This window comes from Mirounga leonina, unplaced genomic scaffold (genome assembly GCF_011800145.1).
Source record: "Mirounga leonina isolate KUSES-001 unplaced genomic scaffold, KU_Mleo_1.0 Mir_507, whole genome shotgun sequence".
NCBI classification, from domain to species: Eukaryota; Metazoa; Chordata; class Mammalia; order Carnivora; family Phocidae; genus Mirounga; species Mirounga leonina.
The window spans coordinates 1,205,129-1,222,850 of NW_023270789.1; the positions used below are offsets into that span (position 1 = coordinate 1,205,129).

The 17,722-nt window shown below is 44.5% G+C and overlaps 1 protein-coding gene across 9 annotated transcripts in view; it reads left to right on the forward strand.

Moving 5' to 3' along the window:
- TBX15 (T-box transcription factor 15) overlaps window positions 1–17,722 on the forward strand; it is a 176,784-nt gene that overhangs the window by 84,489 nt on the left and 74,573 nt on the right. For 5 of the 9 annotated variants that reach the window (XM_034990176.1, XM_034990177.1, XM_034990178.1 and 2 more), the window contains 2 exons: window positions 3,101–3,198; window positions 14,770–17,259. In XM_034990176.1, coding sequence (XP_034846067.1) covers window positions 3,101–3,198; window positions 14,770–15,554 — 883 coding nt within the window. In that variant the 3' untranslated portion in view covers window positions 15,555–17,259. Of the gene's footprint in view, window positions 1–3,100; window positions 3,199–3,563; window positions 5,368–14,769; window positions 17,260–17,722 lie in introns of those variants that run through there. The other 4 variants (XM_034990183.1, XM_034990185.1, XM_034990182.1 and 1 more) reach the window with 3 other exon arrangements.

The window sequence follows — 17,722 nt, forward strand, 5'->3', positions numbered from 1 at the left end:
TTGCAGGTCAGAAATTCCGTGACCGGAACAGAAGAAACCAAAGGAAAACTGAAACCCCTCTGAGACCTGAGTCAAGAAAGGCACAAGCAGCTATAGAAACAATTCCCAATTCTCCAGTACTAAAGGATTCCTTTTGTCTGCAGTCTTGATTTTACATCAAGTTGCTTTTCTCAGTTTTAGACTGGCTAGAATTCATGAAATAATGGTGCAGTAATAAAACATAGGGCAAAAATTTACTCCTTTATTTATTCATTCAGTGCATACAAATTGATATCTGACTATGCAACAGGCAACAGACCTTAAGCACCAGGACACAGAGAAACATGGGATCCAAAGTAGACACACCAGTGGCAAAGAGAGTCACGGCACGCCACCAAATCCTGATATCTAGCACTAGTACTTTCTAACAATTAGATCTGTCTGATGAAGCTTAATGGAGTTTGAGGACAAATAAGATGTGGCATAGAGTAAACAAAAAGGATTAATTTTTCTAAAAAGAGATATGCTTTGAATATATAAATAGATTCGGGAAGTAGCTGGGATAAATCTATGAGAGGTGGATCCACAGCAAAACGTGGTGAGGGATGTGTGGTCTCAGTGATTATTTTTCAGTTGTCATGGCCCCTCCCCCACAACTCCACCACCAAAATGAACCTTCTGACAGACCCCTGGACTGAATGGACAGTAGCTGTGTCATATGTGGTGTCTTGTACAGGACGTTCTTAACAGCTAAGGAAAGTCTTCCTGATGAGGATGTGGAAAGTGTCTGTCACTGTCAGCATTTATTCACTGGTGATGGAACCAGAGAGTACAAGTTTCATCAGAGATTTCAGCCCAAGGTCAGAAAGAACTTCCTAACATCTATTAGAAAACTGAGTGTTTTCCTTGGGAAATACCCCAGCAGGGGCTGGATAACCATCCAAGATGGCATCCCAGGAAGAGGAAGTAGGTGGTACCCAAGAACTGTCCCAATTTTTAAATCTATGATTCTACAACTCAGTCTTCCAGTTGGATTTTAGATTTGGACAGATGCGTAAATGGTCACTGTCCTATATAGCATTGGCGGCTTAAATGAAATTATGAATACCTTTGCCACAGTCTTTTTGCCTGTTAGGAAAATGAAATCAAAGTTTTTCTATTTCCTGTATAAATATGACATGGGCAGTATATCAGTGTGTAACTGTTACTTCACAGTCATCTGTCACTTTATTGTGAAATGAGAAGGGACTGTTCTTTGTCCTTGAGCTAATATTTTGTCCCTCATTGGTACAATGTTCCTGCGAAGAATGGAATAGAAGGTGAAACCACAAAGGCCTTGCCATCTGTAGTGAGCCTCCCGTGCCATTACAGGGAATCCTAAGATGTTCTGATGGGTGGCCAACATTCCAGAACAAGGCAGTGAGATCCATACCTGACCTATCTCTTTCTTACATGCATCAAAGCTCGGCATGGCTTTATCTGCCTATCCTCTTATTATTCTGAACTCCCTAATTGCCTGGACTCTTTCTCTCCACAAATAGTTCCATGTACTGTATTCAGCATTAATGTAGGTGACTATGTGGACATGTCTTCTATTCCTACTTTTAACAGATTAACAGCTAATAAACACCATGCAACACCCTCTCTTCTCAACCTCTTCTAAAAATACAGAGTTTGATTTGCCAACATTGGTGTATTTAAAGCCTCCAAGATTCCAGGGAAGACTTTAGAAAGTTAACTGTGCAAGTAAAGCCTGTTCAGAGAGGAAATTTTCCAACACAAAGAGCAGCAGCTCATCTGAGAAGAACCTCAAGGTATCTTCTAGTCATTTGTAAGGAAAAGATATTTGTTCTCACTTAAAATACAGCTTCTCACTTTATTCTTGGTCTGCAGGAGTGAAGAGAACTCTGGAAATATATTGCCTAGGGAGGAAGACAGGCAGCATAAGTTTCATCTCAAGAGGGAATGCTTGTCTTTTGCAGGAAGGGACGCCATGTTACCTTCTAGTGACTTTGCAATGAAAGGACAATGCCACCTACTCGTCTCTACCCTCCTTGTCCATAGTCCCTGCACTTCTGCTCCTTCCACTTAGATAGAAGTGAAGCAGTTAGTTTTAAAGAAAAGTCAATAATCAGAAGCTTTAACAAAGTTAAAAGTTCAAAGCTTTAAACGAAGCCCCAACCAATACTCTGTTTTGAGGACATGGAATATCAGCAAGAATATGACCGAGATAACCTGGATAGTTATGTTGAATTGATGTCCATCGGTACCTCATATATATGATAGAGAGAATTTATTGAAGGGTAAGGTAGGCAGTGTGTGCATATTTTAATTAATGGAACCTCCAGTATCAGTGAAACAGAAGCCTTAATGTATTTGTAAAATACTGGATGAAAGTTTCCTGAGGTCCAACGGTCTCATGTATGTGACCCTCAAACACCAGCTTGGTTATTAGATTATAAAATACAGATCAGTATTTAGAGAAATGTATTGGCCTTTTTGCGTGAGGTATAATTTCTGGGACAAAACCCTTTCTTTGCCTTCAGGTGGGCATTTTTTGTTGTGGCAGAAACTCAAGTGTATTTGCTTGCTTACTTCTCCTTTTGTTTATATTGCCCTGCTTGTCTCTGTTGATTTAAGCGATTTGACAGTTCCCTGGACTCCACATCCCCACTGGTGGAGTTGACTCTGGGGCAGGCTGTGTCCATGTACTGTGGTAATGATGATGATATTGTCCTGTGCTCGAGAAATAGTCAGTGCCACCCTCGGCTCGACTCTGGTCATGATATTAGTGACCTTGACCTTTAAAAATGCATAGTTTTTTTTCTGACTTTTCATGCAGACCAGACCTCCTTTGAAGAAAGCTCAGAGTAAAATTCCATCATAGTTATCACTTGCTTGCACATAATCTGAATTGGGTTAATTTCTTCTTCCTTATGCATTTCAGTGTCATCTGTTCCTTGTGCTCTTCTAGACTTAATTTCCCGGGCGGTGAGGGGGGTGATGTCTCTCAATCCTACGTATATACCACTTGTCAGACAAACCACCGCAGGATCTTTAAAAAGTCAGTGCGTTTCTTGGCATGATTTATAATTTCCTTCGTTGGCTTTTCTCTCCGCAGAACCGGACTGGAAGCCATCATGGAGACTTATGCGTTCTGGAGACCCCCTGTGCGCACACTCACCTTTGAGGATTTCACCACCATGCAAAAGCAGCAAGGTAACATCCTGGGCCATGGCTTCTTCTTAGTGATAGTGCCGGGGAGAGAGTGGGAGCGGAACTGAATACAGCACATCTGGCCCCAAGCCAAGCCATGGGTTACACCAGTTCTTCTCGAACGAAGAGTACTTGGTAGCTCTGTAAATAACCAAAGCATAACCACTTGTGCAAACAAGCTGGCTCCAGATGCAGCATCCTCTCCCCCTTCCAAAAAGCAGGGTTATGTTCATGATTATGATGGGGGTGAAATTATTATTTCTATGCCTAAGCATTCACATAGCCCTTGGTATTTGAAGAACTACTTCATGATAATTTCATTTATTCCTTATGGCAGCCTTATCAGTTTTCTTATTCTGGTTTTGTAGAGGAGAAAAAACTCAGTCCGAACAATGGGAATGAATTGCTTAGATCTGACAGTGAGGAGGGACCGCTGCAAGCCCATCTGAATTTTGCAACTTGGGCTCCCTCCTTTTTGGCTGAACACCTGGACAGACACAACACCTATCTCAAGTTGATGCGCCGGGTGAACATTTTCCTTGCACTGCTTTGTGCTTTACTTCCAGTTTCTCCCTTCTCTGGCAGCTCAGGGTGGGAAGCCTGTGGCCTTAGCACAGATGGCTTGTGGGCCAACCTCAACTCTTTTCCTCTGTCAGTGGCTCTTCCCAGGGCAGGACCCCTTTGCCTCGGGAAGCTTCCCAGAGTGTCAGACACTTTATGAGTCTCTCTCTCCAACCTCCTCCCGCCCCAAAGTGACACTGGTCAAAATTACAGACAGAGCTTACTCTGTTCTGTCACACAGCTGCCATTAATGGAACCCTAAGTTTTGAAATTGTGGCTCTGCCATATGGGAAACCCTTCTAGGACTTGATAATACATTATATTACATTCCCCTCCCAGAGGAGCTTCCAGCAGTTTGCACACTAAATTAGGTTTTGTAATCTAAATTATTGAAGTCTCTCAGGTTTTAAGATGAAGAAGGCGATTAAAAGGATAGGGGCTGGGGGCAGACCACTTGGGTTAGGCTCTTATCACTGCTCCTTCCTAGCTTTGTGACCTTGGCCAAGTCTCCCATCCTTTCTGACACTTAGTCTTCTCATCTGCAGAATGGAAGAATATAGTAGAATTCTTGTGAGGATTAAATGAGACAATGCATTTAAAAACAGAGTAGGCATGCACTACATGCTAGCAATCGTGGTGGCGGTGATGATCATTGTCATCACCATCATGACCACCACCATCTCCATTCCCTCATGTCCCTGTACATGGATACCTGAGAGGAAGATGCCTCAGGGACAAGAGATACTGGCTTTCTGATGATTAACTATTTAAAGCATGATTAGACCATTCATCTTCACAGGGATCTGGTGAGACAAGTGATGCAGAATTTCCTTCTGTTTTTTCTCAATAAATGGCCGAGAAATGGAAGCCCTCTGTATGAAGCCAACTTTCTCCTCATAATTCTGTGAGAGAAGCAGGCTCAGTACATATTCAGGGTGCTGCTTTTGCTCTGAGGCCCTCATGGCCCTTAAGAGGCAGAGGTGTTATGACAGTTGGGAGATCTGGGCCTTCATCTTTGATGGCCACTAACTCTCTCTATAACCTTGGCTTCCAGTGAGTCTGTTTCCTCACCTACCAAAGAAGGGTAACTTTTCGTGCAGTCATGTATATAAACATGCTTCATAAATGAAAATGGGTCATTTTCATGCAAAGACACTTGATCCTGTTTATTTCTGAGGTGGCTTCTTGCTTCTCTGCCCTTGCTTTACTCACTGACTGTCCAAGCTCGAGCTAAGCAGGCGTTTTGTATCATGGAGGCTGGTGTGAGAAGGTTTTGGCAGAGATATTGCCAGTTCCTGAGAGCAGGCATTGGTGGAGACATTGTGTTCACTGCTGTGCTCTCGAGAACTGTCCCTGGGCCTGGCAGCCAGGAAGTACCTAATGAAAGGAGGTAGGCAGGGTCACTGACACACGGGCCTGGAGCACAACCACCTGGTATGTGTGTGGATATGGATGTGGAGTGATGATTGGGGTTGACAGTCTGCATTTCACCAGCATGTGGGGTGGTTGAGCCAGTGTTGACTCTTAGAAAACAGTGGTTTAAGAGAAACTGAGCTTTCTTTTTTAAATTTTTTATTTCTTTTCTTGTATTTTTAAAATTATTTCTTTTTTTATTTTTGTTTTTAATTTTTTAAAAGATTTTATTTGTTTATTTAGAGAGAGAGAAAGAGAGCACGAGCAGGGGAGGGGCAGAGAGAGGGGGAGAGGGAGAAGCAGACTCCCTGTTGAGAGAGGAGCTCAACGAGGGGCTTTCTGGGATCATGACCTGAGCTGAAGGCAGATGCTTAACTGACTGACTGAGCCACCAAGCACCCCTATTTTTAATTTTTTTTAATTTAAATTTTAGTTAGTGAGCATACCGCGCAATATTGGTTTCTGGGGGTAGAATTCAATGATTCACCATTTATATACAACACCCTGTGCTCATCATAACAAATGCCCTCCTTAATACCCATCACCTACCTAGCGCTTCACCCCACCCATCTCCCTCCATCGACCCTCAGTTTATTCTCTATTGGTAAGAGTCTCTAATGGTTTGTTTCCCTCTCTCCTTTTTTTTTTTTTTTGCTTTTTCTGCTTTCCATATGTTCATCTGTTTTCTTTCTTAAATTCCACATATGAGTGAGATCATATGGTATTTGTCTTTTTTTCTGACTGACTTATTTCACTTAGTATAATACTTTCTAGCTCCATCCACATCATTGCAAATGGCAAGATTTCATTCTTTTTGATGGCTGAGTAATATTCCTGTGTGTGTGTGTGTGTGTGTGTGTGTGTGTGTGTGTGTATACAGTATCTTCTTTATCCAGTCATCAGTCGATGGACATTTGGACTCTCCATAGTTTGGTTATTGTTGATAATGCTGCTATAAACTTTGGGGTGCATGTACATCTTCAAATCTATATTTTTGCATCCTCTGGGTAAATGCCTAGTAGTGCATTTGCTGGGTCTTAGGATAGTTCTATTTGTAACATTTTGGGGAACCTCCAAACTGTTCCCCAGAGTAGCTGCACCAGTTTGCATTCCCACCAACAGTGCAGGAGGGTTCTGCTTTCTCTGCATCCTCACCAACACTTGTTGTTTCTTGTGTTGTTGATTTTAACCATTCTGACAGGTATGAGGTGGTATCTCATCATGGTTTTGATTTGTTATTTCCCTGATGATGAGTGATGTTCAGCATCTTTTCATGTGTCTGTTGACCATCTGGATGTCTTCTTTGGAAAACTGTCTATTCATGACTTCTGCCCATTTCTTAACTGCATTATTTGTTTTTTGGGGTGTTGAGTTTGGTAAGTTCTTTATGGATTTTGGATACTAACCCTTTATCAGATATGTCATTTGCCAAGTATCTTCTCCCATTCAATAGGCTGGCTTTTAGTTTTGTTGATTGGAGAAACTGAACTTTTGAAGCAAAATGTCACACTTGTTTAGTGACTCCAGTTTAGTGTGTGGGGGGGGATGAACTTGGAATTATTGGATACATATGGTAGTGGGATTGGGGCTAGAGGAAAAGCCAAAATTCTATTAAATTGTTTAATTGGAATACATTTTTGAACTATATACTGAACTTGATCCAGATTCTCATTATTAAAAAATACGTGGCTTGGTTTCTTGACGTTAACAAAGGATGTAAAAGAAACAACATCCACCCCCCCTTCCCTTAAGAACTGAGAGTTCCAGTAACTCTGGACACTATCACTCATAAAATGAAGAAGAGAGACAGAGCCATCTCTGTTTTGTGTCTTAGAAGAAGTAGAGAGTGTTGAACTTCTAGTGGAAACTTCAGTGGCTGACTGAGTTTTGTAGTAATTCCCTTTTGGTGAAGAGAGTATTGGGAGCATTGGCACTAAACTTAAGCTCCACATGATTGACTCACCCAGGATCCATATAACCTCACCGCTTCAAACACATGAATATCTGGCATGTCACATCTGCAGCCCTGGGCCAGTTTTGTCCTCCTGCTGGAGGCTGGATCCACTCTTATGTCTGAGTGAGGTTAGGATGCTGCTTTTTTCACCCTGCCCTTGCTGTCATTTTTATTTCTCTTTCATGAAGACCCATTTGTTGATAAAATTTCAAGGAAATTCTTAGTTGAATTAGCCACTGTTTTGCCAAACCCCAGATCTTTCTATTTTAGAAATTATATTGAATGGGTAGTCTGTATGGTTGTTTTCTCCAATGGAGAAGATTGCATCATCCTCTGCCTTTACACAAGAATAAACCAAGGTACAGAGCGGTCTACTCACATGTCTGCAGCTAAGCAGTGGCAGAAGTGAGTTGAGGATTCCCAAATGGATCTCCATCTTGACGGGGCACTTGCCTTTCCACCCAGACCACATTTGCTTTCTTCATTCCTACTTACTAGAGCTTTAATTCGCCACAACATTTTTTTTTTTTAAGTTTACTCTTACACTTGATATTTTCTTGTCAACAACTTGAGCATTAACTCTAAATAGGTCAGTATCTTATTTTTATCAAGTCAAGTGTCTGGTCTTACCCTCAGAACTCTTCATTGAGAATCGGCAAGGGAGTTTATACGTTTGGAGAGTCTAGAGATAGGGATTATGTTTCCGGAGTGGCTTCTGCCTGAACACTGCTAGTGGCGGGGACAAAACGAACTAACCACGTAAGTGCTGCTTGGGGGATGTTGACTGAGGCAACACAGATGGAGAAGAAAAAAGAAATAAGAGCCCAGGCCAGTTATGGCCAAGTGCGGTTCTGTTGTTCTGATGGTATATATTGTAGAGCTACTTGTTTGGCCCAAACTCAGGGAGCTTCTGTGAGCACCATCCGTCTCCACAGGGTCTGACAATGGTTGTACTATAAGGAACCATCCTGGACCAGCGACACCAGAGCTGGCAGGAAATTTCCATCTACAGAAGTAAGGAGACCTGTCATTTACAGAAACCCTCCCTTCTCCTCAACTGGTAGCAGCCAAAACTAGAGGGATTTCAACACCACTGGGGCTTTTTAATGTTTGTCAGGCAGTTAAAAGGATGATGAACATCTCTGTCAGTGTTGGGCCTTTTATAGGTTTGATTTGTAATAATTACAAATTATAATTTACAAATTGGCCCTTGAAAGGGATTAGATGCTGAGAAATTCATACCAGTAAAAGATAGAGAAGGAGGACAGTTCAATGGACAGCATGTCTTTGAACTACTGTTCACTATTGATCACTCAAACAATTCAGAGATAGCCACTTAAGCAGATCTCATTTATCACTGAGATCTGAAATGATGCCCGTGAGCAGCTCATGACAGGGACTGGAAGGCATCTCAATTCAGTCCACTAAAACAAACAGTTATTGATGACATATTCTATGTTGTCCCAAAGTCCCTTATGCTCAGTGTGTCCAAAGTTGAGTCCATGATTTACCTCACAGACTTGGCGCCCTTTCCTGGGGGAAGGACACCACTATCCACTCACCATCCTAGGTGTTTCCTTCCCTCCCTACCCACCATAGCCAACCAAGTTCTGGAATCCATCCACACCTCTAGTCTCCCTTGCCACAACCCTGCTCCAGGCTCCCACTTGACTTCATTCTCAGGCCCCACCCCCAGCCCGCATGGTGGTAACATAGCTGTCAACAGCCCTAGACCTCCATCTTCTTAAGTTTAAATCTGATGGGAAGGGTCATGTGCACCTCTTAAGTTTTCTAGCAAAATCTCCCTGAGTCTCATTGACTCTAACTGTGTTACCAATTAATGCTTGGACCATTCAGCCCTTAGTCACCTGCCTTCCCTGGTGGTAGGGGCGAAGGCCTGAGAGTGGGGAGGGGGTTTCTCAGTGGGAAGTTGGGTACTGTGGCCAGGAGAGAGGTAGATCAGCCCTAAATGGCAATCACAACCGATGTGTACAGGACAGCAAGGGCAGGCAGTAAAGCAAGTAGCAGAGAAAACAACCCAGTTAATGAAAGGGGAAAAGATGGGGCTAGCCCACCTGGGGCAGTGTGGCAGGTGTGAAACAGGGCCATCCAGGAAGCACAGAGGCTCAGAACCCCAGAGGACCAATGTGAAAAATGAGAATTGGGTGAATATATTAAAAGCTATTTTATTTTTATTTATTTATTTTTATTTTTTTTATTCTTATGTTAATCCCCATACATTACATCATTAGTTTTAGATGTAGTGTTCCATGATTCATTGTTTGTGCATAACACCCAGTGCTCCATGCAGAATGTGCCCTCCTCAATACCCACCACCAGGCTAACCCATCCTCCCACCCCCCTCCCCTCTAGAACCCTCAGTTTGTTTTTCAGAGTCCATCGTCTCTCATGGTTCGTCTACCCCTCCGATTTCCCCCGCTTCATTCTTCCCCTCCCGCTACCTTCTTCTTCTTCTTCTTTTTTTTTTTTCTTAACATATATTGCATTATTTGTTTCAGAGGTACAGATCTGAGATTCAACAGTCTTAAAAGCTATTTTAAAAGGATCCATGTATATCTTTAAACTTTATGGAGAAGGATGCATTAGGAGTCTTTCTAAGATTGAAACCACGCAATTCTTATTAGCACTGCAATGTTACACATCTGCATTTTGATAAGGGTACTCATTTCAACTAAGGGTAATTCCTTAGTGGGGATGGACAGGGCTGTGATCATGACCATTGATGTTATGGCCTCTGGGTTTGTTCCCTGGGTTGAGTCCATAGGGTGCTGACATTTTACTTCTTATCTGTTTGAAAGCCTCAAAGAAGGCTGCTCAGGGACACAGTGATTCCATATTCTTCAGGGACACATGCCACCAAGTTATATGAGAGAAGAGTCTGGCTGATGGAACCAAGTAATTACATGGAAATTTATTCTTTACTAGCCCAAATGGGGTATTGTTTTTTACTGTTTTTCAATTTTGAGGGGGAGGGGAATAGAGCACAACAAAATAAACCCAAAAGGAAACTGTATGTGAAAGCCTTCATATTACAGTCTGGAAGTGATCAATTTAAAGATGCAGAAGTCAGCAGGTTTGGTATTCAGGATTTTCATGGCCACATTTAACTTGTCTTCATGGTATACAAGTATATTCTAGGTTATTGTCCTCATATGGAAGCACTGCTAAACATGTATTCTTTTTGGTTAGTTTGGCCGTGAGCCTTGAATATTGGAACAGGCTAATGTTGAATATGAATTTCAATGAGTACCTCCTCACTTGGGTCCATGGGTAAAACAGGATACAGGGAGGTGGGGTGGACAGGGAATTGGTCCTGGAATACCAGAGAGTTTTCAGCCACTTAGGGCATTACATTTTAACTCACCTCTCAGAAGTGGATTAAGACCTCTGAGGACAGTGGGAAAGACACCAACCTGCCTATTTGTGTTCAATTCCACTTGCTTGGTCTGAGAAGAGATAGAGACATGGGGCATTGAATTTCCATTCTGGGCAAGGGTGAGAGGAGAGGGAAAGATAGTCCAGAGAGGAAATAGAGTTGGCTTAGCTTTTGGGAAGATGGGCTTAATGGGCCCATAAGTGGTCAAGGGCCCAGCGCTCTATCATTCACAGCCATGGAGGCTCCTCCAGCCTGTTACATCCAGGCATCTAGCTGTGACATATGCTCACCAGTGCGCGGGGAGGCCAAGATGCTCAGCTCCATGGACAGAAGCCAACACCTGAGAGCCTCTCCATCAGAACCCTAATGCCCTAGGATTCCTTTCTCCTTCCTTCCCTCCTTCTCCACTTATAGAAGGGAAGAGAAGAGGAAACAATATTTACAATGTATTTAACATTGACAAATATTTAATGCCTATGTGCACTTTGTATTATATGTTATTTCATCTGTTTCTCAAAATCCCTACGAAGGTAGACACTCAAAATTCTACTTACATAGAGAGGCCTCACTTGCAAGATCCTATACTCAGTAAGAGAGCCGGGGAATCCAAAACTCTACAGTCCTTGCTCATCTATCTAAGGTTTAAATCAAGACCCTGAGAGCATTCAGAACTTGGCAATACAGAAGGGATGAGGTGAGAATGTTATGCAAAAAAGGGAGGTAGGCTTTTCCTTTGAGAGGCAGCTCAGACCCCTCTGTAGCACTGTGGCCAGGCCTCCCACTCTGCCCTAGCTCTTCTGTGATGTGAGGCCTCAAGGCAGCCCAGTGTTGAAAAGCACAGGGAGGGCAGCCTGCCTCCTTAGGCTTATTTAGCACTTGGTTGGTACTCCCATTCTTGTTTAACAGCCGCCAAGCTGAGAGATCGTAAGAGAGTAACGACTTCTCAGTATCTTGGTTTGCTTCTCTGCAAAATGCGTACCATAGTCTTCTCTTTTTATGTGGACCTTGAAAAATAGCTATTATTTGAATCAAGTGCTTAAAGTGCATAAGAGCATTTCTTCAAACGCTAGTTCATGTGGGGGCTCCCACCCCCTGAAACACAGCAGGCCACCAAGTCTCATTTCCAGTGAGTGTCATTTAAAAGCCAAAGCAAGCTGACTACACACTTTTTAACATGGGACCTCTCTCATCTGCTCAACAGAAATCCCTGTAACTTGTTAATAGTTCCCTTCTTATTTTTTTGTAGTGAAACCAATTGCGGCCTTAAATCAGTACCATTCGTTCCATCTTGGGCCATCTGAGAAAACCATTTAGAGTTGTAAAAAGTCATCTGCTCCATCATGCACTTCCTGCTGCAAGGCTGGGGCCAGGGCTGAGGGAGCCTCCCTAGAACAGGACAGTGCAGTGTGCTGAACCGGGGGGGGAGTCTCTTTGGGGACCACATAAACACCAGATCTGGGGGGGGGAGGAGCAAGGGCGGACTTTCAAAGAGAGGAGATCAGATACATCTCCCATAAAACACAGATCTCTTTACAGCTGGAGTCGGGTTTCTCCATTTGTGCCATAGCACTTATTTCCCCGAAGCTCATAGTGTTGAGGGTGCAAGAGGAGGGAAATGTGTAGAGTGCCAGTTGCAGAGCATGAATCTCTGAATTTCCTGGAAGGCTCTGCAGTCTAGGCCACTCGGGAGTCCAGAAACAAGTAGTGGGAGATATTCTTCCTCATCCTTCTCAGCCGTGCCCTTCCAGACTCCTTCTTTATATTAAAATGGCTCCTTGAAAAGTCCTTGCTATTGGCCATTCACACTTTAGCATAAATTTAATCCTCAGACGCCAATAGAATTCTGAGAAGGACAGAAACAGAAGCCTGTCATTCGAGACCCTCTTTCACAGAGGAGGAGAATGAAGAGGTAGCCCACATTACCTGTGATCATGAGCTGGATGGAGGCCAGTGGACCTAGAATTAGTCTAGGTGCTCTTTCTACCACGGTCAGCTGCTAGCTTACTTCTCTCGGTGGTATATATGATATTGGCCTTATCTCAACTTGTGGGATAGAAATCTTTTTACCTCTCTTAAAGGAATTTAAGGCATGAAGAAGAAACAGGAAGGAGAATTTCCTGAAATGACTCTAAAATCAGCAACTGTTTATTGTTCTATTTTGGAAGTTCATTGGGGAAATTCTTTTGACCAAGCAAGAGATGATATTAGCTGGGTTTTATAAAAACTCAACTCCGAAGAAACTATTAACGAGCTAAATTTGAAATTCCACAGTCAGTACCACTACCATATTTGTGGATGTAGGCTGAGGCAAAAAATGAACTTTGGGTTTCTCTTTGAGTTATCTGCCTCTCAATTTGCACATTTGGACCCTCCTCCCTGGCACCCTGTGGGTGGTTTTTCTGTATCCCAACATCTCTGGAAGCCTGCCAGTTTTCTTCACATTTCTCTCACTGATAAAAACCTTATTCCTGCTCCTTTCCACTTAAAATGTCCTTATCCTTTTATGGCAGCTCAGGTTCTAAGAATCCTTACAAGAGTTGTGGATGACCTAAGGGTACCATGCTCCTTGGGGGAATCAGGGCTCTCATCAACAACGCTGGGAAGCTCCCAACCTTGCCCCAAAGGAGGAATTCCATCATGGGAGAGTCCCTGTGGAAGACAGAGCAGCCTCCCATTCTGGAATTCAAATGAAAGGCCCGGCAGCCCAAGCACTCACCACTGCCTTTAACTGCCAGTGGGCGAGGCAAAAAGTGGGTCCTGCCCAGCTCCTTCGTAGCCCTGGGAAAGGAGAGGCTTGGAAGGGTCATTTTTGTCTTCTGAAACTATCTGAGAACACATGTGAAGTAGGTTGAGTTGAACTGGCCCCTCATCTGTTGGTGCATCAGCCCCCAATCCAGTTCTAATATCTGCACGTCAGAGGAGCAACTCTGTCAAATGCAGTTTCAGGAACTTGAGGAGATGAAAGGCACCTGGAGGTCCTCTCACCCCAAGTGTGGTCTCCAGACCATCAAGCAGCATCAGTCTCAGAAATGCAAACTCTCGGGCCCTGCCCCAGATGTGTAGAATCAGAAATTCTGGGGGTAGAGTCAGCAATCTGTTTTAACAAGCTCTCCAGGTGATCCTCATGTACCCTAAAGTTTAAGAAGTGATTCTTCTTAAACTGCTGGGTGCTTTGAAATAAGGAATTTGGGTGGTATCACTGGTTTTCAACCCTGGCTGCACATTAGAATCCTTTGATTCTCATTTAGTTGGTCTGAGGTGGGATCCTGGAACTTAAAAGCTTGTAGCTTCTCCTAGCTTGAGAGCTACTGATCCAACTCAATTTCTCATCTTCTGGATAAAGAAACAAACCCAGAAAAGATAAGTGATGTGCCCAGGACCACATGGGGGGTTTGTGTGGCAGAGCTGTGAGAACCGAGATCTCCTGCCTTTGTGACCTGTCTGGACTCTTGCCCTCACAAGTATCCCAAATCTGCAGACTACATTTACAGTCTTTGTTCCAATCTCTGAGACAGAGAACAGGCTTTTCTAGAGGGAGATTAGCAGAGCCTCTGAATTATAATGATTTAGTTACAGGTTAGCTTTGCTTTATGCTAACCTAGCTCGTCTGGTTGTGCTCATAATATCTTTCATATGACAGAACTTCAGTCCCATAACTGACCCCCTACTACCTGGGCCCCCCTGCTCAGCCTTCCCAGGCCTTAACCTTGATTTGGCACCTTGCCCCAGTACCCCATTTCCTCTGCAGGTGAGGGCCTGAGATTTGGTATGCTGTGTTTTTAGCTGGAGGGCTAAATATGGCAAGGTCAGCCATAGTCCCAGGTGACAGCACGTAGCTGATGCATTTCCACGGACAATGGGGGGAAGTTGAGCTGGTGGATTTTAAATCTGATTATCAGAGGTCTTACTGGAAAGTGAATTTGATGGTGAGAAATGGCAAAGTGAATACTGGAGGGCTTATTTTTTCTTTTTAAACAGGACTCCGAAGACACACACAGAAACAAGAGTTTAGTGTTCTTTTGTGTCACCTCTTTGTCTTCTCTTTTGGTGTGTGTGTGTGTGTGTGTGTGTGTGCGCGCGCGCACAGGTAGAATCACTTAACATGAGTCTGCTGAGTTAAGAGAAGGCGATGGTTCTGTACAACTCAGCCCGTCTTGGACATTTGAGGGCACCTCCTGCCTGGCTTGCATCTGGCCTGCACAGACTTCTCTTAAAAGGTCTCTTTTGGTGTTCACCTTTTATTTTTCAGGGGGCAGCACAGGCACTTCCCCGACCACCTCCAGCACTGGGACACCATCCCCTTCAGCTTCTTCTCACCTTCTATCTCCATCCTGTTCTCCTCCAACATTTCATCTGGCGCCCAACACTTTCAATGTGGGCTGTCGAGAGAGCCAGCTGTGCAATCTAAACCTCTCCGATTATCCACCCTGTGCCCGAAGCAACATGGCGGCCTTGCAGAGCTACCCAGGGCTGAGTGACAGTGGCTACAACAGGCTCCAGAGCGGCACTGCTTCAGCCACTCAGCCCTCGGAAACCTTCCTGCCTCAGAGGACTCCACCCCTGATCTCAGGAATACCGACGCCTCCCTCGTTGCCTAGCAACAGCAAGATGGAAGCCTACGGTGGCCAGCTGGGGTCCTTCCCCACTTCCCAGTTCCAGTATGTCATGCAGGCAGGCAATGCGGCCTCCAGCTCCTCATCACCACATATGTTTGGGGGCAGCCACATGCAGCAGAGCTCCTACAACGCCTTCTCTCTCCACAACCCTTACAATCTCTATGGATACAATTTCCCCACTTCTCCCCGGCTAGCTGCAAGCCCAGAAAAACTGAGCGCCTCTCAAAGCACTTTACTCTGTTCTTCTCCTTCCAATGGGGCCTTTGGAGAGAGGCAGTACCTGCCCACGGGGATGGAGCACAGCATGCACATGATTAGCCCTTCGCCCAATAACCAGCAGGCGACTAACACCTGTGACGGTCGGCAGTATGGGGCGGTCCCAGGCTCCTCCTCCCAGATGTCCGTGCACATGGTTTAATGGCCGGTCCGAACACCACGGAGCCTACTGCCCTCCACCCACAGGGCCCCAGCGCCTCCATGGGCAGATCCTCCTTTTTGGGAGCCCAAGCCTTTGAGAAATGGGAACTGTGTTTTGTTTTTTTTTTTTCTGGAGGAGGAAAGCACATACCCAAGAACAACAAAAGACATTTAAGCCACTGAAGGATACTTGTGGTAGAATCATCTCCGACTCAGTGGCCATTCTCCTGCCTTCCCAAACCTTAGTTTTATAAAGCATTGTCTACTCCAGAGTGGCCTTTGAAGAAACTGAATAATCATTTTATAATAATGTTAAGGGAGATGCTAGCATGTAGCAGCCATGAAAAGTTACCCCCCACACGAATACAGACCTACTTATACATGCATACCTACATACATACATACGTGCATGCATGCATACACACATATGTATTCACACACAAACTCTTACACACACCGACATACATGCACACTGACTTGGAAGTGGGTGAACTCTGTGGAGGGGGGCCCCGGTGGGGGCTTTCACCAAGAATGGGTCTATGTACAACACTAGATGGACTGGGCCGGCAGTGGCGGTCAACATTTCTCCCCTGCAGCCTACCCTGTTTCTGGAATGAACCGTGTATCCTGGAGCCCCTTCCGGTCCATGAAGGTAGACAAACATCAGCACTACAACCAGACTTGGCTTCCTGAGAACGATTGCTTTTGAACTTTGGCTCTCCTCACTCGGTGTGCTATCGCTGATGTTCCCGGGGGTGCCTGTGAAAAGGGAGTAAGAGCAGCCGAAGGAGAAAGGAAGAGAAGCAGTAATGAGCAAGAGAGAGGCGGAGAGCGAGACTGAGAAAGGAAGTGTGAGCAATGGTGAGAGTTGTAATGCACCGAGGAAATTGGTTTGTTTTGGTTCTCCACCCCCACCCCTCTACAGGTTCTAGAAAGAATCGTGGCATCACCGAGGAGGAAACCTCTCTGGGACACTGTGCAGAGTCAGGGCACTGGTGACAGGGACCCGGGCAAGGGATGCACTTCGATCCCGCGGCTCTGACCACCGTGCTCCAGAAGAGGGGTGCCCTGTGTACGCAGTGCCGATTTCAGAGCATGCAGCCTGGCAGGGGAGGGGGACCGGAAGGAGTGTGAAGAAGGAAGGGTGTTTTAATCCCGACAGATGATACCAAGAGCAGAGGCGACAAATAGAGGCTTGGCCTTCCACATGCCAGACCCAGACACCTGACCTGGATCACCTGCCCCTTAGCCCCTGTGGCATGAGAAATCCGGGCACGTCCCAGGGAATTGCAGATGGGCCTTCTCCATCCTTCCACCTGCCCTTAGATCTCCATTTTTATCAAATAGTTTATTGCATTTTAAAGTTTTGGGTTTTTTCCTTCATCTCTCCTTTCCCCTTCAAGTCCTTTAATGTTAAGAAAACAAGTGAAGTTTGGTGCAAGCTAAACTTTTTAAGTGGTGTGGAAATGCAAATAATACCAAGTAAAATAATACAGATATTATTAAGATTTTTGGTTTTGAGGTGTTGTAGATAATGTATTTATGTGCCTAGTGGGGAATCCAATATTATGAATATTAAAAAAGGGGGCAATAAAAAGGGTATGTAAAATATGTATGAAGTAAAGGTGTATAAAAAATTTGCCCTTATGCACGGAACTCTAAGTGCCAAGCACAGAAAGCCGCTAAATAAAATCTTTGCAATTGTATTACAGCGTGTTTGTACGGAAAACGTAAATAGCAGTGTATGCATTTGCATTGTGCTCTACAATGAGCACAGCGCTCTGGTCTATGCTGCTTGGCATGATCTTTATGTAGACCTCGTGAAGGAGATTTCTCCATCCTCATTTTGATTAGTAATTGAGCTCCAGAGAGGTTGAGTGGATTCTCTGGGATCGAAGAGCTGGTCAGAGAGGGAACGAGGACTTGAAATCAGGTCTGACTCTAGTGGGATGTTCGCTTTCATGCTAGCTGCAGAATCCAGCGAGTCCAACAGCGATCCCCATCCCGGCCCCGTGCCCAGCGCCTTATACCATTCTTTATATGCGTATCTCATCTCAGCCCCCCACGATTCTGTGAGATGGGTGTTATTTTGATCGTTTCAGAGATCTGGAAACAAGCTTTAAAAAGAAGTAAGTACGTGATGCAGGCCCTCAGGTAGCAAGGGATTGA